Source organism: Tachyglossus aculeatus, chromosome 14 (assembly GCF_015852505.1).
Source record: "Tachyglossus aculeatus isolate mTacAcu1 chromosome 14, mTacAcu1.pri, whole genome shotgun sequence".
In the NCBI taxonomy this organism is placed as follows: domain Eukaryota; kingdom Metazoa; phylum Chordata; class Mammalia; order Monotremata; family Tachyglossidae; genus Tachyglossus; species Tachyglossus aculeatus.
Genome location: NC_052079.1, coordinates 4512189 through 4529589, shown reverse-complemented (window position 1 = coordinate 4529589; position 17401 = coordinate 4512189). Strand labels below are relative to the sequence as shown.

Here is a 17401-nt window from a genome sequence, read left to right as displayed (position 1 = left end):
GCAATGTGGCCTAATGGATAGAGCACAGGCCTGGGAATCAGAAGGACCCGGGTTCACGTCCCGACTCAGCCACTCGTCTGCTGTATGACCTTGAGAAAGTCACTTCACTTTTCTGGGCTTCAAGTTACCTCATCTGTAAAATGGGGATTAATGTGGGACATGGACAGTGCCCAACCTCAACAGTTTGTATCTACCCCAGTGCTTGCACAATGCCTGGCACACGGTAAACACTTGACAAATACCATAAAAAAAAAACACAGAAAAAAAACCACAAGTATTCTGAGAACACGACAGTGACTGCTGTGATGAGAAAAGGACAGAATTCAAGATGATTATAGGCGAGATTATTTCTGCTCTTCAATGTCCCCAGTTAAGTTATGTCTGGGAACAGCAGTTTATACAAGCTCATCAATCAAGAGTATCTCAAGTGCCTGCTATATGCAGAGGTCTGTACTACATGATGGGGAGAGTACAGTGGTTGGTAGACATGACCTCTTACAATCTAGTAGGAAAGACAAGGCACTGAAATATTTTTATATTCAAGAGTACCTAAATTAAGACAAATACTGTCAGCAAAGTGAGTGTTGACAGCAATCATTCTGAAGATATAACCTTAACTGAGAAGTCTGTGTCAATGTTGTGGCTTTTAGAAATACTAATCAACTATGACTACAGAACAAAGAATTACATAAACCCACTCGTTTCCCACCATGAAGTGGCAGCTAGAGGTTTATAGAGAATTTAGCAGGAGCGTTTCATTATGAATTAAAAACCGGAATATAAACCAGCAATGTGAAACAGTACAAATTAATAGGTGCTTTTCTTTTTTTGTAATCCTCCCATGTCATTCAAAATCGGAAAATTAGTTTGCAGGGGATCAGAGGCTTCTTATGTCACCCTGGCCCAATGTTGAATTTTTAATTTGCTGCATTCAGAGTTAAAGAAACAATGCCAGTAAAGATAAAAGCTAGGAGTTCACCTGTAAAAGAGATGGGTTTTGAAAACAACAAGACTTCATCCAAAGAACCCTGCTCACTATTCTTTTATTCCGTAGTTCATATTCTTTTACTCAACAATCAATAATTTAGCTGTGCAATGAATTATAAAACTCCCAAGATTGCAAAACCCTTTGATTTCCTCTCATCATACATTCCTTACAGACATACTGCCACTCAGGAGAATATAGGCAAGGAGTGAGAGGGATTCGGCAGGCCAATTTTAACAAGATCTGTCTGGGCATGAAAGCTGTAGCGTGTACCATACCAGATATACAAATCAGGCAGAGACAGGCCAATTAAATGAACTCATGGAACCAAACTGCCTTTTTATAATTATTCATATGGGGCTACTGGCAATTCCTATTTTATCTTCAATGGCTAATGGGGCCCTTACAGTTCCACACTCAAAACAAATGTTCCTTCTTATAGTACCATCTCACATTTCACTAAAGGCACAGATGGAACCAGGAGCACTTCCAAAGTACTTCGGAAAAAGCAGAGGGACGAATTTACCCTAAGAACATTCCTGCTAAATTTACTCCTGACTGTTCGAATGTTCGAAGACTAGGATTCTTGGACAGGTACAGCTAAACATGCAACATTCTAAATAATAATAATAATAATGATAGCATTTATTAAGCGCTTACTATGTGCAAAGCACTGTTCTAAGCGCTGAAGAGCTTACAAGGTGATCAGGTTGTCCCACGCGGGGCTCACAGTATTAATCCCCATTTTGCAGATGAGGTAACTGAGGCCCAGAGAAGTTTAAGTGACTTGCCCAAAGTCATCATCATCATCATCAATCGTATTTATTGAGCGCTTACTATGTGCAGAGCACTGTACTAAGCGCTTGGGAAGTACAATTTGGCAACATTTAGAGACAGTCCCTACCCAACAGTGGGCTCACAGTCTAAAAATTTTACAGATGAGGAAACTGAGGCACAGAGTGACTTGTCCACGGTCATCCAGCAGACAAGTGGCAGAGCTGTGACTAGAACCCAGGCCCTTCTGACGCCCAGGCTAATGCTCTATCTCCTGGGCTACGCTGCTTCTCAGCTGTTGTGAATTACTGCATGATTTGGGGGTTGTACACAAAAATTCATTCAATGATCTCCAGAACCCCCATGACTAGTATATATGGGTGGGAGGGTTGGTTTCATCATCATCATCATCATCATCAATCGTATTTATTGAGCGCTTACTATGTGCAGAGCACTGTACTAAGCGCTTGGGAAGTACAAATTCACATAGCTGACAATTGGCGGAGTCGGGATTTGAACCCATGACCTCTGACTCCAAAGCCCAGACTCTTTCCACTGAGCCACGCTACCAATGAACAATTTTAATCATAACCAAGGGCATTTTTTTTTAATCTGAGGAGAATGTCATTTTAGGGACAGTCGAGAGAGCCAAGGTACCACGAGAAGCAGGGTGGTTTAGTGGCTAGAGCCCAGTCCTGGGTTCTATTTCTGGCTCTAACACATGTCTGCTGTGTGACCTTAGGCAGGTCATTTCACTTTTCTGAGCCTCAGTTACCTCATCTGGAAAATGGGGATTAAGACTGTGAGCCCTATGTGGGAAAGAGACTGTGTCCAAACCAATTACCTCATATCTACCCCAGCTTTGGTACAGTGCCTGGCACATTCATTCATTCATTCAATCGTATTTATTGAGCACTTACTGTGTGCAGAGCACTGTACTAAGCGCTTGGGAAGTACAAGTTGGCAACACAGAGAGACGGTCCCTACTCAACAATGGGCTCACAGTCTAGAATACCACAGTTATTATCATTATTATTATTTGTCGGCTTGCCAACAACACCCACAGATGCCAGTCCAGTAAGAGTTAGTGCAGAACCATTCTCAATGTGTTCCCTATTCCAAAATCTTTAGTAACATGAAAGGTCATTAGCAGGTAGGCGGCTTCTGAAGAGATCAAACAGAAGCTGTATACTCTAAAAAGAGTATATGGGACAACTCAGCTCTAAAGCAGCATGACCTAGTAGATAGAGCACGGGCCTGGGAATCAGAAGGACCTGGGTTCCGATTCCGGCTCTGCTACTTAATAATAATAATGATGGTATTTGTTAAGCGCTTACTATGCGCAAAGCATTGTTCTAAGCGCTGGGGAAGTTACAAGGTGATCAGGTTGTCCCACGGGGCGCTCACAGTCTTAACCCCTGTTTTACAGATGAGGTAACTGTGTGCCCAAAGTCACACAGCTGACAGTTGGCAGAGCTGGGATTTGAACCCATAACCTCTGACTCCAAAGCCCGGGCTCTTTCCATTGAGCCACGCTGCTTCTTGTAGGCTGTGTGTCCCTGGGCAAGTTGCTTCACTTCTCTGTGTCTCAGTGACCTCATCTGCAAAATGGGGATGAAGACAGTGAGCCCTATGTGGGACGTAGACTGTGTCTGACCTAATTAGCTTGTATCTAACCCAGCGCTTAGTACAGTGCCTGGCACATCATCATCATCATCATCAATCGTATTTACTGAGCGCTTACTATGTGCAGAGCACTGTACTAAGCGCTTGGGAAGTACAAATTGGCAACACATAGAGACAGTCCCTACCCAACAGTGGGCTCACAGTCTAAAAGGGGGAGACAGAGAACAAAACCAAACATACCAACAAAATAAAATAAATAGAATAGATATGTACAAATAAAATAAATAAATAAATAAATAAATAGAGTAATAAATATGTACAAACATATATACATATATACAGGTGCTGTGGGAAAGGGAAGGAGGTACATAGTAAGTGCTTAACAGATACCACAATTATGGAGGAGGTTGATTAGCAATATGGTTACAGGCACCCCTCTCCCTCTCACCTACACCAGGAGAAGCCCCCTACAGACTAGTTTGAGGCCCTGGATAAATATAAATATATCAAAAATAAATGATTGACACCATTGCTAAAAGCTAAAAGCATTACTCCACAAACCCTAACCACACACAGGTCCTTCTGACTTCCAGGCTCTGGCTCTAGTCACTCTGCCAGCATGGATTTGGGCCATTATACATACACAAAAAAAACCCTGATTCATTATACAGGTTCAGATGGTCTTTCCAACACTAGGCAGTGTGGCCTATTGGAAAGAGAAAAGGCCTGGGAATCCCCCTGTAGGCTATAAACTCATTTTGGGCAAGGAACTTGTCTTCTAATTCTGCTCTGCACAGAGTAAGCGCTTAATAAATACCATTGATTGATTCTAATCCCGGCTCTGCCATTTGTCTGCTGTGTGACCCTGGACAAGCCACTTAACTTTTCTGGACCTCAGTTACCTCGTCTGTAAAATGGGGATTAAGACTGTGAGCCCCATGAGGGACTAGGTCCAACCTGATTACTTTATATCTACCCCAGCGCTTTGTAAAGTGCTTGGCACGTAGTAAGTGCTTAAATAACAAACAAAAGCAAACCTGATTTCTTTTTAAATTACATATCTAATTACATATTTAGATCCTCCCCCAATCCAAAAAACACCGAAACCAGAAAGGAGGAAGTTCATCAGCAAAAACTACACACACACCCAGGATAGAGTAGCAGCACTTTTAGTTGGATTGAGCTGCTCTCCGAGAGTAGACTAGAAATTGTATCCAGGATGAATGAAAACAGAAAGAGTTTTCCAATACTGCCTTGCAGCTCCGGATGTCCACGATAAGATTCCATAGCCTGGAGGTATAGTCATCAACTAAGGAAACTAGAAACTAAGTTTCACAATCTGGACTAAGATTCTTTAGACTCTTAACCCATGAGTGTGATTTTTTAAACTAAATTTCAGAAAGAAAAATGGTTACATTTATATTTGTGGTAAAATACCTTAATTTAAAATGGCCACCTAAATGATAGAGTATGTATTTGATACTTATAATAATAATAATAATGATGGCATTTGTTAAGCGCTTACTATGTGCAAAGCACTGTTCTAAGCGCTGGGGGGTAGATACAAGATGATCAGGTTGTCCCACGTGGGGCTCACAGTCTTTATCCCCATTTTACAGATGAGGTAACTCAGGCTCGGAGAAGTTAAGTGACTTGCCCAAAGTCACATAGTCGACAAGTGGCGGTCAGGATTCGAACCCATGACCTCTGGCTCCCAAACCTGTGCTCTTTCCACTGAGCCACGCTGCTTCTCTTATATCTCCATCATTTAACTGAATTTCAATGAGTGCTTGATTTGTGTGGTAAGTTTTGGTTCTAAAATGGGGGACAAAAAAGAGTTTGGGGAAAGGAAGTAATTGAGTTCAACTTTGTGTACCTTGTGCAGAGCATTGTTCTGTATTCTTAGGAGAATTTTGATAGAGGTTGGGACGCACAAGAAACTTGTTTTTCACTTGTGTTGTACTTCCCAACTGCTCCATACATTGTGTGGCCCTCAAAAAATACTATTGCTACTATGACTCCTGCCCCAAAGGACCTAATATTTTTTCAGGTTCCAGTGAATATTTTGTTGTACTCTGCCCAGCTAAATTCGCCTTTTTGTCAAAAAGAAGTTGTGATAACTACTGTTCGATCATTTCATTTCCTGTCCATTTCACTGAATAAAAACATTGAAGAGTAATTGCGAGTGACAGTAAGGTGGCAGGGGCATGAGAATCCTGGGAGAATTGAAAGTTTAATCAGGGTCCCTGAGAGCCCAAGGAATTTTAGATCCATGACCAGAGAGACTGCGGCCATTCACTAGGTTGGTTCTGTCTGTCCCTCCGTGGGCTTCTGTCTGTCTTTGAGCATCAGGAACTAACACTGAGGCCCTGAGCCCTTGCCCTACTTTGCTTTTATACAATGCCTCTCTCTCACTCAGCCTTAGGACTAGAGTCAGTTTTACAAATGCAAATGGACTGCAACAGAGATGATCCTGGAAAGAGTATATTGGAATTATTTAGCAGTCCCTGTTTTTTTCCTCCAAACCTATAAAGATCTGTACACCCACTTAAGCAAAGTAATAGAGGAATTCCACAACTGGCAGCCAGTTACTAGAGTGGGAGAAAGATCTTGTCTTTTCAACCCAAAGCTGTCAGGTTCTTTTATTTCAAGTGACATCTTTGGGATGAAAATGCCCAGGATTTAACCCCTCATAGGAAGAGCTCCACTATTACAGAACAGAGTAACACGAGTCAAGATGTTGCCAATATGTTGCCAATATATATGTTGCCAATTTGTACTCCCCAAGCGCTTAGTACAGTGCTCTGCACATAGTAAGTGCTCAATAAATACGATTGATGATGATGAAGAGCACTGGAGACCCAGATACTCTACACTGTGAGCTTGTTGTGGGCGGGGAATGTCACTGTTTATTGTTGTATTGTACTTTCCCAAGTACTTGGTACAGTGCTCTGCACACAGTAAGTGCTCAATAAATATGATTGAATGAATGAATATCCAAATTTCAATTACCTCCAAACGTGTATCAGTTTGATGGCAAAAGTAGGATTTATCTCAACAGAGGTTGGTTTCAGATGAACTCTGAGACTGAAATATCTTTCTAAAAATAGATTTATGAGTGCAGGCCCTTCCCATTGATCTGGAGGAAGGGGGGAGGGGGGAGAGAAAGAGGGGAAAACTGAGAACAATGAGTAAGATACCAGAGCTCAGAGAATTCAAAAGCTGTCTGCTACTTTAATTTCACTTCCCTTTCCCATTTCCTGCACAAGCTCCCCACACAAACCAGCCCGCCCTCTCTCAGGATCAGACGTATTTTTGAAGGAGCGGAAGGCGCTCTGAAATGAAGGAGACTTTTCCTTATTGGTCGGGCCCTGTCACAAAATGAGAGGTCATAGGAGGAGGAGGAGGAAACTAAGGCCAGACACCCACTTTAGGGTGAGGTAACATGAGGCAGTGATGGGATTACAGATGTGTGTGGATTGCGGTTCTCCAAAGCATATTGGGTAGGGTAAAGCCTATTCTAAATACAGCACAATGCCTCTGAGAGCACATCTGTTCTCCAGAATTTTTTTAAAAATAGTATTTGTTAAGCGCTTATTATCTGCCAGACACAATAAATGCTATGATAGATACAAGATAATCATGTTGGACACAGTCCCCATCCCAAATAGGGCTCACAGTCTTCATCCATTTGTTTCTAGAGAACCACGATCAGGGTCACGCTCACTAGCTCTCTAGAACCATTTTGCTTCTAACACCAGGGCGGTTCAACCGGCCCCCAGAGAGGATTAAGCTCCCCTAAGATGAAGAAGCCCCTCAATGGCTCTCCGAAAGACCCGCTCAAGTATTGCCTAGCAACCCAGTTGTGGAAACGGAGATCGCCACCTGCACAGTGGCAGTGAACAGAAAGCTATGAAACCACCAAGTGCAGCTGTAACTTATGCACTTTTTCTTTCTGCCTCAAGCCAGACCACTCAAACTAGCCTGCCTGTAGTCAAATAAATATGCTGGCCACAATAAAAGCCCAGTACACACACGACTGCACTTAAATTATTTCATACTGCTGCAAGGGAAACACACCCAATTTCCTGACACCACCTAAGAGTATGTAATGTTGGACAAAAATAATAATAAGGATGGTATCTGCTAAGCGCTTACTGGGTGTCGAGCACTGTGCTAAGTGCTGGGGGAGGTACAAGCTAATCAATCAATCAATCGTATTTATTGAGCGCTTACTGTGTGCACAGCACTGTACTAAGCGCTTGGGAAGTACAAGTTGGCAACATATAGAGATAGTCCCTACCCAACAGTGGGCTCACAGTCTAAAAAGAGTATATTTTATATATAAAAGAGTATATTTTAAAATGTGTCAACTGCCAGGAATGCCGTCAGTCAATTCGAAATATCACAATTTAATCAGGTTGGACACAGTCCCTGTCCCACATGGGGCTCACAGTCTCAATCCCCATTTTACAGATGAGGGACCTGCGGCCCAGAGAAGTGAAGTGACTTGCCCAAGGTCACACAGCAGACAAGCGTCAACGTTGGGATTAGGACCCAGGTCCTTACGACTCCCAGGTTTGCGCTCTAACCACTAGGCAGCATTTCTTGCTCTCCACTTCCTTGGGCTTGAAATGCGGGAAGAGGTTCAAGGAGCTGCAGCTAAACTGCACCTCAGGATCCCTGGAGTTCAAAAGCGGGGAGAAGTACAGTTTCAACGACTGCCTTTGGGGTTTCCTTCCTTCCCACCTCCTCCCTCCTCAGTGCTCTGTACCGGCCATCAGCCTGGGTAGACAGAGAAAGCTACACCTACTGCCTAACTTTCAAAATAATTCCTAGAGATGAAAAACTCTCCACACCTCTCTGCTCAAAACCATTCTGCTTTCAGTAGTGTCCTCGGAGCACCCTGCAATAGCACAAGTGGAGAAAGGGAGGAGAACATAAGCTCCCCCAGAGAAGTTTAGAAATGACGTAGTGGAGAAGGGAGAGAGTCCGGCTTGTTTGTTCCACCTCAGCGGTTAAATAGCCAGTGGGTGCCAAAGTGAGCGACTTCTTTCAAAATGTATTTGCACATTAGTGATCCGTCATGGAATAATAATAATAATAATAATAATGGTATTTGTTAAGTGCTTACTATGTGCAAAGCACTGTCCTAAGTGCTGGGGAGGTTACAAGGTGATCAGGTTGTCCCACAGGGGGGCTCACAGTTTTTAATCCCCATTTTACAGATGAGGTAACTGAGGCACAAAGAAGTTAAGTGACTTGCCCAAGGTCACACAGCTGACAGTTGGCGGAGCTGGGACCCTCCCCCTAGATCCAACTTGGACGTCTCCTGCTCACCAGAATGGAACAGCTTTGGTTCGGACTGGCTCTCCTTCAGGGAATTTCTGTCCTAGCTCTTCTCTATGCTATGCAATGTCTGGGAATGGGATTTCCAAGAAGGTGGCAAATGGAAAGACGGCAGTACTGAGGTTGGATATTGTTCTACTCATTCCTAAATAAGATACAGCTGCACCATCTGATTTAATACCTAGGAATAATCTAATAATTGCCTGCCAAATATAGCTGAGTATTAGAGAAGTCTCGTTTTAGTGTCTAACAGCTGCATCGGCATACCAAGATTTCCCAAGTAAACTGGTGAAACTAACTGTCTGATATTTGATGTGGAGACACACCCAGACTCATACTCCAATATGGAAATGCCCTGAGTTTTCCAAGTTCTCCCATTCTTCTATACTTCTTTCATTCATTCAATCATATTTATTGAGCGCTTACTGTGTGCAGAGCACTTTACTAAGCACTTGGGAAGTACAAGTTGGCAGCATATAGAGAAGGTCCCTACCCAACAACGGGCTCACAGTCTCGACTTGAATTTTAAAATGGAAATGGGAGGTGGAGAGGGTGGTTTACAGCAGGTACCCTTACCTGGTTCTTGAAAGTGCTCTTCATTTGATAAGGTCCTGGATAAAATGAGTATTAGTGCTTCTTTAAACTGGTCAAAGTGAACCTAAGAATTATAAAACAGTGAATACAGTTAGCAACCTCATTCCAGAACCCCCGCCCCCCGAATGTCATTCACCCCAACAATAAAAGTGAAAACAGGTTGGGGTTGTGCCGCTTAACTGCTTGAGGGAATGCCTTCAAAACAGGCCAAATTTTCCATTTGAAAAGTGGGCTATGGAAGATCGAGAGAATTTTTGACACATTGATACTTTTCTCCATAGAAACTAAAATTTTACAGATGCGGTAACTGAGGCACAGAAAAGTGAAGTGACTTGCCCAAGGTCACCCAGCAGACAGGTGGCAGAGTTGGGATTAGAACCCATATGAAGAAACAGGCACAAAAAAGTTAAGGGACGTGCCATAGTCACACAGCAGACAACTGACAGAGCCGGGATTAGAACTCAGGTCCTCGGACTCCTAAATCCATGCTATTTCCACTAGACCATGCTGCTTCCCAAAGCCTTCCAATTCCTGCCCCATAATTCTACCCAAGACAGAATTCGAACTAGGTGGTTTACAAATAACCTGCAACTGTCTCAGTTTTCCAAGAGATCTAAGGGGCAGGGAACACCTCTGTTATCTTGAAAACTCCTAGGTGCTTCGTACTGGGCTCTGCACACAGTAAACGTTCACTCAGTCATATTTATGGAGTACTTACTATGTGCACAGCACTGTACTAAGTGCTTGGGAGAGTACAATTTATCAGAGTTGGTAGACACGTTCCCAGCCCACAGCGAGCTTAATAATAAAATTGATGGACAAAGGAAAAGTCCGAATCCAAAGGCAAGAGACAGGTCCAATTAGGTCAAGGGCTACACCTGCTTGAGAATGCTCCCCAGTAACGGACCCGAATACTTTTCCTAGTATAGCTTTCTCTGGAATGGGGTCCCAGATTAACTTTCAGCCCATCCTTTCAAACCAGTATGGTCTAGTGCGATAAACCAGTTAGCTGGAGGTCTCTGGTTGGATAATCCAGCGTGAAAGAGTTAACACTGCTAAAATGCAACCAGATGTCATTCTGTTTCAGCTGGATGCTCACTGAGATAAAGGGGGGCTGAGGTAAGCCCACCCTTCAACGTTATTGGTCCTACATGTCAGAGTGTTGACGGCGCAGACATCAATTTCCTCTGTCTAAGCCATCTTCAAACTACGTTCTGTTCGTCGAAAAAAATGGAATGTTTCTTCTGAATACAAATAATACTTTTCATTCCAAGGGCAAAAAGCCCTCTTATGATATCTGGTATGGTGAACCAACTCCCCATTTTTACAAATGGGTACACGAATGAGCTGAGGAGAGGATGAATCCATCCTGAGCCTGGCACGAGTCAGCGGCAGACAATTAAACCCAGGGTTCATCCCATTCAAGCTCCTGGTGGACAGGGAATGTGTCTGCTAATTCCGTTGGATTCTCCCAAGCACTTAGTACAGTGTTCTGCACATAGTAAGTACTCAATAAATACCACTGATAGATTTAAGTCAACGCACTGGCACTCAACCACTTGGCTAAATGTGAGGGAGGGTTCCACTTGGAACAGAAGCTTGATTCCTTTCAGTTATGTGTTTCTACTGTTGTCCCGAGGGCCTGGGAAGAGTCAGGGGTTAGTAAGTCTAACCCAGGTGCTGGGGAATGAGTGGAGGCAGATCTCTTCAGCTCGGCTCGTCTATTTTTCTATCTCCATAACGGCCGCCAACCTGCACACAGTGAAAGACACAATGCTTGCCTTCTCTCTCTCCTTCCATCCCATCCTTCTGCTTCTTCCCTTTCTGTCCTTCTCTCCTCAGCTTCTCCCCGCTTGCTTCCCATGGTCCTCTGCCCTCTGTCTCCCATCGCCGCACAGTAGGGCTTCAGTGACAGAAGCCCTGGGGCCCAGAGGTTGGGTCCCCCCAGGGCCACCTTGATTTTGTCAGCCGGCAGAGTGCCCTAAGAACTTCCTGGGCATTTTCCTTCCAGCAACTTATGGGACAACAGGAAGCTAGAAACAGAAAGGATGAAGTACCTACCTACCAAACACACTGCCTGGGGGGTGGGGGCTTAGCAAAAAGACATATAAATAGATCTCCCTCTGGGCAATTGGCACCATCAAGCCAGATGCAGCAAAAGCTCAGGCCTGGGAGTTGGAGAACCTGGGCTCTAAGCCCAGTTTCGCCGCTTGCTTGTCGTGTGACCTTGGGCAAGTCGCTTATCTGTTCTGCACCTCCATTTCTTCATCTCTAAAATAAGGAATTCAATACCTGTTCACCTCTTTTCTTTTCATATCGTACTTGTTAAGCGCTACTGTGTGTCAAGCATTGTATTAAGAGCTGGGGTAGAGACAAGATAATCAAGTTGGACACAGTCCCTGCCCCATGCGGGGCTCACAATCTGAGAGGGAGTAAGATTTAATCTCCATTTTACAGATGAGGTAATTGAGGCACAAAGAAGCTAACGTGACTTACCCAAGATCACACAGCAGACAAGTGGCGGGGCCTGGATTAGAACCCAGGTCCTCTGACTCCGGGTCTGTGCTCTTTCCATTAGGCCACACTGCTTCTCAGTCCTTCCTACTTAGACTGTGGAACAGGTGCTGTGTCTGGCCTGATTATCTTGAATATACCCCAGGGCTTAGAACAGAGCATGGCACAGAGTGCTTAAATACCACAGTTGTTACCGTTGTTAGTTATTATTAGTATCATTATTAATACTGGTAGTACTAGTATTAGTATCATTACTGTTATTATTAATAATAATAATAAATAATTTTTTTCAAAAAGCAAGCAAACTGCTGAGGAGCATATCTAGATTTTTAAAACCTTCTTCTGAAAATTGCAAGTACATCTTTGAAGCTACCAAGATACTATCAGCCCAGGAATGATTACGCACCTTCTCATTTGAATAATAATTGCTGCCATCTATTCTACAGATGTTCACGTATCCGGCATGCCTCAAAGGGCAGTTTTGCAGCAACAGGAAAATTGCATGTCTGACAAACACACATGACATTTAAACTAAATTAACTTCAGGAACAGAGAATCTAATATTTTTCCTGTCACGCATCACTACCATTTAATAGGAATTTAGTATATTGCTCTTATGCTCTGAATTTTATTTGATTATCTCCTTAATACTGTTTTTCTCAGTGAGCTGTGCATTAATGGGCTTTGAAAAAAGAAAAGTTAACACCATTTTAACCCACAAACTGGCTGCAGCCGGACACAGCTGAAGAAACATAAAATTGCACAAAATCATTTAGGGCAACCTTGAGGTTGAACATTTACCCACCCATGCTTCTTCAGTTTGAATCCCCAATGACTTGAGCCACGCCAAAAGGGCTTTGCAATGATTTTAATAATATATAAGAAAGGGGAAATTGTGCTAAATGTGGATCTGAAAGTGAAAATTAAACAGATGCGAGGGAAATGAAAGTGAAACCAGAAGTACTGTCAGCTTTCCCAAAATGTGGGCTTTTAGCTGGATGGAACGCAAAAGGGAATTGGGAGGGAATGTTCTTCCAACCATGTCCATCTGTCTGGTTAGAGCAGTGTTGGAAGAAACAGTTGCGCACGTGCACACAAATTTTCCTTAACGTTAGGCAGGAACATAAGTCCTACACTAAAGGAAACCAGGCTGTATTGGAATTTGCAGAAGATGTAAAGGAGTATGTCTTACAGTCTTTAGACTGTGAGCTCACTGTGGGCAGGGTATATGTCCGTTGTACTGTTATAGTGTATTCTCCCAAGTGCTCAGTACCAGGCTCTGCACACAGTAAGTGCTCAATAAATACGACTGAATGAAAGGACAATCTAGGCCATTATTACTATAGCTGCATCCCTGGGTATTTCTGCAAGGCACTGGGCAACTAACTACCTTGGTGTACACTGAGGTGCATTTTCTTGTCTGAATAGACATCAAGGATAAAAAGCCTTTTGTCCCAGAGCGTGCAGGGGAATAATTGAGAAAATTAGTAAAGGTTCCCAAGGTACTACGTTCCCAGTGGACCAAAGAAGAGAGCCCTGAGCCTGAAGTACCTAAACACAACCCAGCTTATATTAGAGTTGATGGTCTTACTACTCCTGGCTGCCTCTTTTCGGGTCACTGTGCGGCTGCTTCTACCCCGGGGAAGACATAAAGAGCGACTGATGTAAGGGCCACATGGAAATAAAATGGTCAGGAGAGGCGTGAGGGAGGCGTGTCGGACAGCAGGAAATCAATCAATCAATCAATCATATTTATTGAGCGCTTACTATGTGCAGAGCACTGTACTAAGCGCTTGGGAAGTACAAATTGGCAACATATAGAGACAGTCCCTACCCAACATTGGGCACACAGTCTAAAAGGGGGAGATCTCACTGTACCTCGCTCTCGCCTGTCCCGCCATCGACCCCCGGCCCACGTCATCCCCCGGGCCTGGAATGCCCTCCCTCTGCCCATCCGCCAAGCTAGCTCTCTTCCTCCCTTCAAGGCCCTGCTGAGAGCTCACCTCCTCCAGGAGGCCTTCCCAGACTGAGCCCCTTCTTTCCTCTCCCCCTCGTCCCCCTCTCCATCCCCCCGTCTTACCTCCTTCCCTTCCCCACAGCACCTGTATATATGTATATATGGTTGTACATATTTATTACTCTATTTATTTATTTATTTATTTATTTTGCTTGTACATTTCTATCCTACTTATTTTATTTTGTTGGTATGTTTGGTTCTGTTCTCTGTCTCCCCCTTTTAGACTGTGAGCCCACTGTTGGGTAGGGACTGTCTCTATGTGATGCCAATTTGTACTTCCCAAGCGCTTAGTACAGTGCTCTGCACATAGTAAGCGCTCAATAAATACGATTGATTGATTGATTGATTGATTGAGATGGAGAACAAAACCAAACATACTAACAAAATAAAATAAATAGAATAGATATGTACAAGTAAAATAAAGGCACCAAAGAGAGCCAGCTTGCCGGAGAAGGAGAGCAGTGTGGCCTAGTGGATAGAGCCCAGTCCTGGGAGTCGGAAGGACTTGGGTTCTAATCCCGACTCAGCCACTTGTCTGCTGGGTGACCTGGGCCAATTCACTTCACTTCCTCTAGGCCTCAGTTCCCTCATCTGGAAAATGGGAATTAAGACTGTGAGCCCCATGTGGGACGTGGACTGTGTCCAACCTGAATAGCTTGTATGTACCCCAGCTCTATCATGAGCGCTTAACAAATACCATTTAAAAAAAAAAATGCAAGAGGGCCAGAAAGTTGTGGTGAAGAACCGGGGTCTGATGATCCGTTTCCCCACCACCACCCTACCTGCCACTCCACCCCAAGGTCGGCCCCCTCGGCCTCTACGCCCCTCCACCCGGTGGCCCTTCAGCCCTGCTCCAAGGCGGTAGGAAGCAGCGGAAGAAGCAGGGCAACAGATGCTGAGTGCTCCAAACTGCCTCTGCCTGTGCTGGAGTTTCTGATAATCCATGTCTTTGCTGGGTAAATATACCTCCTAAGGCACCGGGGCTTATGCAACTGAGATGTTTTACATGGAAATGTTGTTGGAGAGTGGGAGAGAAGAAAGGAAAATGTTCCCTGCGGTGTGGAGCGCTATCCCAGCAGCTGCGAATGGAACAGATGGCCTTCAGGCCTCCAACACAAAAGCAATTTTACCATGACCACTTCAGCTGAAATCCCCGGGAAGAGAGGGGACCACAGAAAGGGCTGGTAGCACGAGCTGAGTCTCAAAATGGGCTGGACCGCAATGAGTCACTGAGGACGCTTTAGTCGTTTCAGTACTGTTTCCCCCTCCTGCTTAAGACAGTGACTCTACATGAGGCAGAGACTGTGTCTGACCTCATTCACTTGTACCTACCCCAGCGCTTAGAACAGTGTTTGACACATAGTCAGCGTTTAACAAGTACCATACAACAAACACACAAAACAAGTGGAGGGTGGGTCAGTGATGAAATCAATCATGGGGCTCCTGACATTTTAGGACGGGACTGAAGCGATTCTCTGACAAACTCCCCCTCACCCCCCATGCTTTTGTGGCCAGCTGCTAGCAATGTGGATGCAGAAGGGGGGAAGCCCCCCAACCCCCACCCCTGATCCTACCATGCCCACGGGTAGAGGAACCAAATCGCCGGCCAGGATCTGGCCAGACTTGGCTATAGCCTCTCCCGAAGAGGGGGAGGCTCAGGCCAAGGAAGATAAAGGTATATTTAAATAGTCTTACTTGGCTCACCGTTGAAAGCCAAAAAGGAAAACATTTCACTTCCCTTTCCCGGGTCTCCTTCACAGGCTACCCACCCAGCAGGAAATTTTGTCTTCAGTTCAGGTAGGGCAATTCCTGGAGCTCTTACTGGCCATCTGGCTCAAACAGGGAAGGACCGGAGAAAGGAGGTGCTGAAAAATCTGGCCACTGTCCAGATAGCTAGATTCATATCAAATCAATCAATCAATCAATCGTATTTATTGAGCGCTTACTGTGTGCAGAGCACTGGACTAAGCGCTTGGGAAGTACAAGTTGGCAACATATAGAGACAATCCCTAACAGTGGGCTCACAGTCTAAAACTGTACCTTAAGATACATTTGAAACAAATCTGATATGGTCCACAGCTCATCTTGCTGTTCTACTGAACGTACTCGCATAACTGACCCGCTTGTTCGGTATAATTTTTGTAACCCAAAAAAGGAGGTGGGCTATTACTGCGAAATTATGTATAAAAATAAAGGGAGCCAGAAAAAGAGGGAGGAGAGAAGGAACATAATAATAATAACAATAATAATAATAATAATAATAATGGTACTTGTTACACACTTACTACAGGTCAAGCACTGTACTAAGGGGTGTGGTAGATACAAAATAATCAGGCCTGGCACAGTCCTTTGTCCCACAGGGTACTCACCGCCTAAGAGGGAAGGAGAACAGTTATGGGACCTCCATTTTATCATCATCATCATCATCATCAATCGTATTTATTGAGCGCTTACTATGTGCAGAGCACTGTACTAAGCGCTTGGGAAGTACAAATTGGCAACATATAGAGACAGTCCCTACCCAACAGTGAGCTCACAGTCTAAAAATTTTACAGATGAGGAAACTGAGGCACAGAGTGACTTGTCCACGGTCATCCAGCAGACAAGTGGCAGAGCTGTGACTAGAACCCAGGCCCTTCTGACGCCCAGGCTAATGCTCTATCTACTGGGCTATGCTGCTTCTCATCTGTTGTGAATTACTGCATGATTTGGGGGTTGTACACAAAAATTCATTCAATGATCTCCAGAACCCCCACGACTAGTATATATGGGTGGGAGGGTTGGTTTCATCATCATCATCATCATCATCATCAATCGTATTTATTGAGCGCTTACTATGTGCAGAGCACTGTACTAAGCGCTTGGGAAGTACAAATTGGCAACATATAGAGACAGTCCCTACCCAACAGTGGGCTCACAGTCTAAAAGGGGGAGACAGAGAACAAAACCAAACATACTAACAAAATAAAATAAATAGAATAGATATGTACAAATAAAATAGAGTAATAAATATGTACAAACATATATACACATATACAGGTGCTGTGGGGAAGGGAAGGAGGTAAGATGGGGGGGATGGAGAGGGGGACGAGGGGGAGAGGAAGGGGCTCAGTCTGGGAAGGCCTCCTGGAGGAGGTGAGCTCTCAGTAGGGCCTTGGTTTCACCTTGGTTTCACCTTGTCCCCTTCTCTGTGCAGCGCTTAACCACGCTGAGAGTTGGTGAGCTTTCCTGCGGAGAGCTAGAAATATCGAGAACCCAAGACCCCAGACGGTTTCCTAATAGTAGAAGGGAGAACAACGGATGGCCACCTCTTTGGTGGGGTGAAATCTAGTTGGTCTAGAAAATCCTCCGGGGGTTCTGGGAATGATGATGGCTGGGGCCATCATCCTGGGCTCCAATCTGCAGCCGGATAGACAGCCGAGCCATGGACTGGCTGGTTTGGCAAAGGGGGTGGGGGCCAACCGGGGGTGGGGAGGTCTTGGGCCAAAGCCCAGGCCCCCACCCTTTGGTATGCCTGCCACAGCTGGCTCTCGTCCCCTAGG

The 17401-nt window shown here is 44.5% G+C and overlaps 1 protein-coding gene across 1 annotated transcript in view; it reads right to left on the bottom strand.

Moving 5' to 3' along the window:
- NIN (ninein) overlaps positions 1–17401 on the bottom strand; it is an 87277-nt gene that overhangs the window by 52320 nt on the left and 17556 nt on the right. Inside the window, exon 3 of the mRNA XM_038756929.1 lies at positions 9311–9392. Within this exon, the coding sequence (XP_038612857.1) occupies positions 9311–9392 (82 nt within the window). The remainder of the gene's footprint in view (positions 1–9310; positions 9393–17401) is intronic.